Raw genomic sequence first — 9,099 nt, 5'->3', positions numbered from 1 at the left:
TTTTTTGCCTACATCATGAGATTATTTTTATGTTTCAACATGTTTCTAATAGTACACAATTGTTACTGAATCCCAACTCGCTCTTAAGTCGGTTGGTTTCTGTTCTGGTGCTCTATTTAAATAGTTTATTGTTAAAATGTATTCAGTGTTTTTCATATGATACTATGCGGTGTGCACTTACTAATAATAAATGGTGGTGGTTGATTTTCTGTTGACTGTTGCTCCATTCAAAGAGCAAAATATCACTAACCATGTCAACTTTATTTTTCAAGGTTGGTTGAAGTGACTTGTTACGGCTCTCAGACCAGCCTTTATGACCTGGAGACCGCTGTGCCTTCTGTGCTCAAGCCAGACCTCATTGACGTGTGAGTATTGCATGTTTAAAGCAAAACTCAATCTATAACATCACGCCATCACACTATTTATATATGAGCACAGTTGTTTATAAAAGTCTCAGTTACAAATAACAAGACTACATTGTTCTGTTATCAAATGCTTTTGGCAGAGTCACTGGCAAAATAATAAGGGAACGGAGTATGTGAGCAGAGTGTTTGTGTGATTTTATATACTTAACCGCCGTGTTTTCCCAGCATCAACAATGCTGTTTGCATTGGTATAGTTACCTCTTCTTTATAGCTTAGTTATCTCATCTTTATACCTATCAGAGCTACTACTTTAAATAATGAAGCTCCAGAACAGTTTTATTTCTTGAATTGACTTGACCTAAGTCAATCCAGATAAATCTTTGATTCATTTTAACTAGGGCCTCACAATGTTTGGTTTCATTGTCTACATCGCGATGTGCGCATGCGCCATAGTCCCATTTGCAGGACGTTCAGTTGACACTGAAACTTTTTTGTTGCTTGATGGAAAATAAACTTACCATTCTCCTTTTACATGATTACCTGCTGACCCTTTGCCTTTAAGACAGGTAGCCATGGGGGGCAAAGTGTGTATGTGACGTAACGTTAGTTCAATAGTGCAATACTCAACTGCTACTATTATTATTATTATTATTATTATTATTATTATTATTATTATTACTTTTCACCATTGCAACACCTTAATTATGTTATTTATGTAAATACTGTATCATAATATACCTTTAACTATGTAAATATCCACACTACTTATATTTCTTTATTTATATTTCTTATATTTCTAATATCTGAGCAACTGTAAACAGAGTTTCCCTTCGGGGATCAATAAAGTATTTCTGATTCTGATTCTCTGATTCAACAGGGATTGTTTTGGGAAGAGAGGCTCTCTGTATGTAGAAAAGTACCGTAAGCGGACGCTGACGCAGTGATGCACATGCTTTTTGATGGGTAGTAAAGCTAAAGTAGTCAATAGGCCTTTCCCATTTCCCAGTTTGTTTCCCATTTCCCAGTCCCTGCCTCATCTCCTCGATTGCCCTCCTTGCGTCTTAGGAGATTCGAGTCAAGGAAGACCCCAAGGAGAGAGGAGTTGAGGCAACAGCCATTTAACACAGATGAGACATCTCTGCCTCCAAGCCGTCATTAAACCAATGTCAATTAAGCATAATAAGCAGCATCAGTGCATCAGCTGTCTATTGTTTTGCCATACTCTGCATTTTATGATTTCCGTCAGAAGAGCAGAACTAAATCACCTAATTAATGCAACGTAATCCCGACATCTCCTGGACATTTTTCACAGCAGAAAGCTGCTACCAGCCGAGCTAAAGTTAAATAGTTAGCCTAAAGAAACAAAGGGTCTGTCCCAACTATTGTTACGATTCGGAGCCACGTCACTGGAAACGTAACACTAATCTACAACAGAAGTCTGTATCTGATATAACATAATTTACATTGATTTAGGTGTTCTTGGATACAGTTTGTTGCTAGTGTGTGACATGCAGGTCTGCATGCACAGCAAACCACCAATCACAATCCATTTATCAAACAAACAAGCAGGCCCCGCTAGACGACCACAACCTGAAATTTAGAGGAAGCAACATGCATGCATTGTTACTATCAATCACTATTGCCTGGATTGATTGTATTATATGACAACAACGGTGTCATGTCAGTCAACCTGTGTATTTCTACCTAATTTCCTCTACACCTGTGAACAGGTATTCCAGCCTAGGACAATTGAACTACATTCCACAATTCTCTGCATTACTGGGTTTTGCCTCAGAAACCGCATTTTTGATGTTACCCCACAAGTTTTCTATGGGATTGAGGTCTGGGGATTTGGCTGGCCACTTCATAACATCAATCTTGTTCATCTGGAACCAAAACTTTTCTTGCTTACTGGTGTGTTTTGGGTCATTGTCTTGTTGAAAGACCCATTTCAAAGGCATTTCCTTTTCAGCATAAGACAACGTGACCGTGTATTGAAACTGATCCATGATCCCTGGTATGCAATAAATATGCCCATCGCAACAGTATGAGAAACATCCCACAAACTGTCTGTGGCCCCTAGACCCAAAAAGAACATTTTTGCTCTCATCAGTCTACAGAATGTTGTGCCATTTCTCCTTTGGACAGTTAATGTGTCCTTTTGGCAAATTTCAACCTATTCAGTATATGTCTTTTTTTTCAGCAATGGGACTTTGCTTCTAGCTGATTGCTTAGTTTCACATAGCCTTCTTTTGATCGTAACAGTACTCACAGGTAACTTTAAGTCTTCTTTGATTTTCCTGGAGTTGATCATTGGTTGAGCCTTTGCCATTTTGGCTAGTCTTTGATCCATTTGAATGGTATTTGACTGTTTTTTCGCACGTCGTTCATGCATTGGATGCCATTTCAAAGCATTTGAAATCATTTTGGCTGAGCAGCCTATCAGTTTCTGCACTTCTTTATTATTTTCTCCTCTCCAATCAACTTTTTAATCAAAGTCCACTGTTCCTCAGAGCAATGTCTGGAATGACCCATTTCGCTGAGTATTTCAGTGTGAAATGCACTATAACCAGCATGGACAGCATTTATTTCCTTCCTTCCTTAAATATGGGCCATAATTGGCACCTATTTCTTCACAGAATCAATTACCTCACTAATTGAACACAACACTGCTATTATTTTGAACACGCCCCTTTTAATTACAGATTCAACTACACAGAATGAGCAGCATGCATGTCATGATTGTTGGGTCTGTTGGTTTTCTATGACTCTACAACACCTTACTAGTAAATTATTTGCCATTTAGAAATATCACTTCTACCAAAAAACATGATTTATGAGGTTAGTGATGTTGGACTGCTATTATTTTGAACACAACTGTATATCGCATTATATCAGTTTTCCAACAGTGTGCAGGGCTAAATTTAAAGTTGTGCTTTAGTGCAGATTACAAATAATACATAGTAAATTAGGTCACGCTGTATAAAGAAGAAGAAAGTATGTTTTATTGATTTGTGTGTGTGTGTGTTACAGACATGCGCAGGCCCTTGCGGCTTTGCAAGCCTACTCTCATTGGCTTGCACAGTTCTACAGTGAGGTCCACAGTCAAAACCAGAGCCAGTTCGTGAACCTCATCACATCAACAATAGATGCCAGTAGCCCACTCATCACAGCAAAGGTACCTTGGATTATACGCATGCTTAAATATGATTTATTCAGCAAAATACAAGCAAGTAGTTTTCTAAAACCTAGGGAGGAAGATGTTTAAGGTTGGGTGGAGATAGTGAAAAGAGAAATGGAATGAAGAGTGTGGTTAACAAATGGTTCTCCTTTCAACACTTTTTCTGTCTTTATTTCCAGGTACCTGAAAAGTTGCTGCTCTCAGCATGTCATCTGATGGTTTCCATAACCTCTACAGTGAGGCCTGTGTTCTTGGTCACTTTGCCAGCTGTTCGGAACATCTTCAACCTCATTACTACAGAAAATCAGACCCGCAGACTTCCCCAAGAGGTACAGTTTTTTGTTTTGCATATAATATGTTAAGACTCGATTATTTACTGGATCTATTCAGTTATGAGAAGTAGCAAAGTATGTGTACTTTCATAGGACTTCCATAGTTTATAAGATGCATGATTGGAAACCTCTCCTTTTTTTCATGCATACAGGCTCACATGTTGGTGTGTAGGGCTTTGTCCAACATGCTGCTGCTGCCGTGGCCGAATTTACCAGAGAGTGAGCAGCAGTGGCAAACCCGCTCCAGCAACCATGCCAGCCTACTGGCAGCACTCGCTCGTGAATATAAGGGAATAAGAGGGACAGTAAACATTACTCCACGGCAACCCGATCTGAATAACAGTCAGTATTTCTTTCTCTTTGTTTTGTTACTGTTGGTCTGTTTTTTAAACTGTTAGCCGTTGTCACATGTTTTCATTCTTTATCCGGCTGTAATTATGTTTTTCTACTCCAGTGAAAGCGGTGATACAGCAGACCCTGCCTGTGCTTAGAGACGTAGTGGACAGCATTTCTGGGGAATCCACCAAATCACGTCAGATCTGTTACCAGAGTCTCCAGGAATCTGTCCAAGTGTCCCTCAGCCTTTTCCCGGTGTTTATTCAGCAGCCAGGTCTGTGTCTCTCTCATCCACAGAAAGGATTTTGAGAAGAGTAACAAACCGATAGCAGAAGGGGAGGGGCATGTCAGGGATGTCAGGCTTTATTCCGGCAATGTACTTCATTGCACCAGACTACCTTACTATAGACCAAGCTTTCATCATTTATTTTATATAATTTATATATGTTGGTTTTTTTTAAACATAAATGTCAACGCTTAATTTAATTTTAAATCCTGTTGTTCATGTCAAAGAAAATATTAGGATGTCATCTTAGGAGTTCTATGTCTCAAGTTAAGTACAAAAACATACTCTGTTCAGATTTAAAAAAAAAAAAAAAAAAACTTTGTCACAAAAGGTTGTCTATATGTCTAGCTTTGTTAAGTGTCCCTTCTCTTTCACAGATGTGACAGACGAGATGTTGGCCTTCTTCTTGACGCTGTTTCAGGCGTTGCGAGTCCAGATGGGTGTTGCCTTTACAGGACAGATCATTCACACTTTCCTCAGCATGTTCACCAGGTAAAAAATAAAATAACAATAGGAACTTTTACTAGTTGTAGTCCCAGTAGTATGATACCCTGTCTAGATGGATAAAGGTTCAAATGGCATGGGGCAAACTCTGAAAATGCTGGTATCGCTCTGAACACTAATTCATGTAATGTCACTTTTATGTGCTCCAGGGAACAGCTGGCAGTCAGTATTTTGCAAGAAGGCAGTGCAGGGTGTAGAGTGGTACAGAAGTTCCTGAAAATCCTGCAGGTGGTGGTGCAAGAGCCTGGTCAAGCTTTCAAGCCCTTCCTACCCAGCATCCTCTCTCTGTGCATGGAGCAGGTTTACCCAGTTGTGGCAGAGGTTAGTTGGTGTTCACCGGTCTTGTGTTGATATTTATTCTGGACTTTGATTTTGTTTGCTTCTGCATTGATTAGCATGCTAGCACCTACACTTGGCGTGCGGAAATCCTATGGAAATCATACAAAAATATACCTACAGTTAAATATGAACAATGTGGAAAACCAATATTACAAAAATAATGTAATTATTTGGTCTGTGTAGTCAAGACGCTCTTGTCTTCTCTTGTCTTTGATAGAGGTCTTCCCCAGATGTCAAGGCTGAGATGTTTGAGTTGCTTTACCAAATACTTCACCAAAACTGGAGGTACTTCTTTAAAACGTCCGTCTTAACAAGTGTTCAAAGAGGAGCTGCTGAAGAGACCATGGAAAATGAGGCCCAGTTCACAGCTGCTATGCAGGTGTGTTTATGCATGTGGCTAAAGTCACATCATCATCATCATCATCATCATACCTTTTAATATAAGAAGAAAATCTAGGATTTAACTTTGTTTAAGCTTTCATATACAACAAATTTTTTTTAGCTAATTGTGCTACAGAAAATTGATACAGTTATTGTTAAATCTATCTCCACTTGATTTCCTGACTTGTGCTGAAATGTTTTTTCCAGGCTTTTGGACAGTCTTTCTTGCAGCCTGACATCCACATCTTCAAGCAGAATATCTTCTATTTGGAGTTACTCAACAGCAAACACAAGTTGTATCACAGAGTAAGTTGAGCTTTTATGTCAATAGCTTTGTTTTTAGAGGCAAAGCATGACATGGAGTGGAGTTATTCACTCACTATCACCTGGATTCTGATGTTTTAAAGTGTTGTTTGTCTCCCTGTGATGTATTTTGGTTGGAGTGATTTTTACACTTGTTATTTATGTATTTGGCATCGACCCTGTTCAGCACTTTGGTCAACTGTTATTGTTTTTAAATGTGCTATAGAAATAAAAATTGACATTGACTATCAAATTCTGAATTTCAGTCTGCAGATTGTCATCAAGGGTCAATTATTCATTATTCATTCAGATGTCCTTTTTTATGAGGTTGTACATTTTCTCTACATTTGTTAGCAGTACAACTTGTTTGATGTAAAAAGTGTCTCCTTTTATTTTGACCAGTGCATCTCGTTTTGACATATATAATCTAGTTAATATCAAGAGGACAGAGAACACATAGTGGTACTTGGATTATATTATATTCTCAAATGTCCTTTTATGCTTGTAATTACGGCATGTGTCCCATCATTCACACTTTGTGATTGATTGGAAGCTTCAGTGAGGGCTTATAACCAATGTATAGACTCCATTGTCATTATTTTGTTTTTATTGTGCTCTAGAAGCTTTTCCGGACCTCGATGCTCTTCCACTTCATCAACGTTCTGCTGCAGGTCCTTCTCCACAAAAGTCACGACCTTCTTCAGGAGGAAATCACCCTTGCTATTTACAATATGGCCTGTGTGGACTTTGATGCCTTCTACTCTGCCTTCATGCCAGAGTTCCTCAATGGCTGCCAGGGTGTGGACACCAGCCAACGAGCTGTTCTCGCACGCAACTTCAAGCTTGAACGGGTAAGCATGACATTATTTTTACCAACTTTTTATTTTTTTGAATTGACCATAATAAATGCCGATACCGATAGTTCGGTAATATTGGCCGGCCAATATATCGGTCGGGCTCTATTCCAGATATTGTCCTGGGACTCCATGACTGTCCCGGGACTGTCTGTGTCACTGTACTGTGACAATGTACAGGACAGTTTCTGACTGTCCCGGGAAAACCATTGAGTCACAGGATAGTTTCTGGGCGTCACAGGACAGTGTACAAAACACTACTAAAAGGACAGTACAGGTTTTGCTGCTACTGCTTCTTGCTTCAAAGCTAACACATGCATTGACCTGCAAACTTATTCTCCACCTAATGGGCAACCATGGCGATGTATTTTGAAGGCTGTTGGCAGGTATGTTGCATTAGACAGAGACAAAGTTAACTGTTACATATATGATGTGGCAAGGCGGCTTTGATTTCTCCACAACATGGTGTATGGAAATAAAACAAAAATACTACTGTGGTATTTAAAAGTGTAGCTTTTTGATTACTGTTCAACTTTTTTCTTTTTTTAAGGACTTGCCTTCGTTCACTCAAAGCGTGCAGCGGTTGGTGAATGACCTTCGCTACTACAGACTGTGTAATAGTAGCTTGCCGACTGGCACCATCAAGCTATAGCACAACTGCTGAAACCACTCCACACATCAAGGACTGCCTGTGCTGACCACTTTGCCCAACTCTCCTACTCCAATCCAGCTTTGCTCCGTCTATTCAAAATAATAGGAAGGAACAACACGCATTGTATTGTTGAGTAATTAGAGTTTGAGGATGCTGCTGATGTTTCTCTTTGATCTCTACTGTAGAAGGTTGGCGCATTATTATTTTTTTTAAAGCAGTGCCCACCTTATGTGTTGCCAATGATAATTTGGCAAAAAATTAAAACCCGGTCTGCAGTTGGCTTTTGCCCAGACCTGGAGCAGTCTGAGCCAGGCCTTCTCTCCCATACGTCCACAACAAAGCTGGGCTGGGACTGAGCACTTTCAACTCATTTTGAGTTTTTAAAATGTCTGCTTTTATTCATTTTGCCTTTAATTTTTCATCTCCAAAGGAGACAGACTCTCAACTTAAGATCTTTCATATCATTCCATTCTGAAAATGAGAAAACCTGCTTGAATAATAAAGTGATTTTTTTAGTAAAACTCACTCTTGCAGTGTTGTCACAGTATTGTTTGTAAGAATAATGTTTGTATTGAGAGATTCAAAGACGTGTCTGTATGTTTACACTGTTTTGCTTGACATTTGTCAATGGCATCTTTTTAAAATTTCTTTTAACTTAAATACATCTACTTAACTGCTGAATAATTGCTTAGGCCTTGAATTGTTCAAGAACACATGCACAAGTAATCACAATTGTTGGTCTTTACAGAACCAATGGATAATGTAGAAATGTTAAAAAAAATTTAGTTTAAGATTCTTTTTGGGACATTTTAGGCCTTTATTTCCAAAGGACGGATGAAGACAAAGGTGAGAGAGGGGGAATGACATGCAGCAAAGGGCTGCAGGGTGGGCATTGAGTGAATCTCTCTCTCGCGTGCGTGTGTGTGTGTGTGTGTGTGTGTGTGAGTGAGGCATCGTGTGACAAATGCTGAGTGAGGATGCAGCATGCAGAAGAAAGGAAGCGTCAGCATAGAAGGAATAAACAACTTAACAGTAGTGATGATGTGAAATGACTACGCTAACTTAATACAAGATGTTGCATTACCTTTTCTTTTGGTTGAGCTCCCGGTGAGGATTGAAGCTCAACGTTGGTGTCTGTCCATCAGGGCCTGTAGCAGAGCCTTGGCTGCTGTCTTAATACTGAAGGCAAACGCTTGTTCAGTTTTGCTGTTAGGTAAACCTACACAGTAAAGCAATGCAACTGGTGGGTAGTAGAATACAGGCTGAGGGTACATGTGACTTAGAACAGCCTACAAGTTGAACGTAATTAATGATTTTGATTGCTCAACTTCCTTAATTTGATAAGATCTCTTTTTTTGCTCAAAATCTAATGTTTATGCTATTTATGTACTAGTTATGTTTTGAATTAATGGATTTTAGGATATTAGGCTTCCATTTAGTGCTGATAGAACAGACTTTTAAATGCATCAAATATCCCTAGATTTTCATATTTGTGATTTAGGGCATTCAACCAATTTTACACCTCAAGACATATATTATTATTTTGGTTCCTTTTAAAGCCTTAAA

The 9,099-nt window shown here is 39.0% G+C and overlaps 1 protein-coding gene across 1 annotated transcript in view; it reads left to right on the top strand.

Moving 5' to 3' along the window:
- Positions 1-8,058, top strand: part of xpo6 (exportin 6) — an 18,462-nt gene extending 10,404 nt beyond the window's left edge. Inside the window, exons 14-24 of the mRNA XM_032538690.1 lie at positions 273-365; positions 3,399-3,543; positions 3,726-3,875; positions 4,031-4,220; positions 4,333-4,488; positions 4,878-4,992; positions 5,154-5,325; positions 5,561-5,722; positions 5,932-6,030; positions 6,648-6,878; positions 7,432-8,058. Of these exons, the coding sequence (XP_032394581.1) occupies positions 273-365; positions 3,399-3,543; positions 3,726-3,875; positions 4,031-4,220; positions 4,333-4,488; positions 4,878-4,992; positions 5,154-5,325; positions 5,561-5,722; positions 5,932-6,030; positions 6,648-6,878; positions 7,432-7,533 (1,615 nt within the window). The 3' untranslated portion in view covers positions 7,534-8,058. The remainder of the gene's footprint in view (positions 1-272; positions 366-3,398; positions 3,544-3,725; positions 3,876-4,030; positions 4,221-4,332; positions 4,489-4,877; positions 4,993-5,153; positions 5,326-5,560; positions 5,723-5,931; positions 6,031-6,647; positions 6,879-7,431) is intronic.
- The last annotated feature ends 1,041 nt before the right edge of the window (positions 8,059-9,099 follow it).

Source organism: Etheostoma spectabile, chromosome 15, assembly GCF_008692095.1.
Source record: "Etheostoma spectabile isolate EspeVRDwgs_2016 chromosome 15, UIUC_Espe_1.0, whole genome shotgun sequence".
Classification (NCBI taxonomy): Eukaryota; Metazoa; Chordata; class Actinopteri; order Perciformes; family Percidae; genus Etheostoma; species Etheostoma spectabile.
This window is presented reverse-complemented; position numbering and strand designations above follow the sequence as displayed.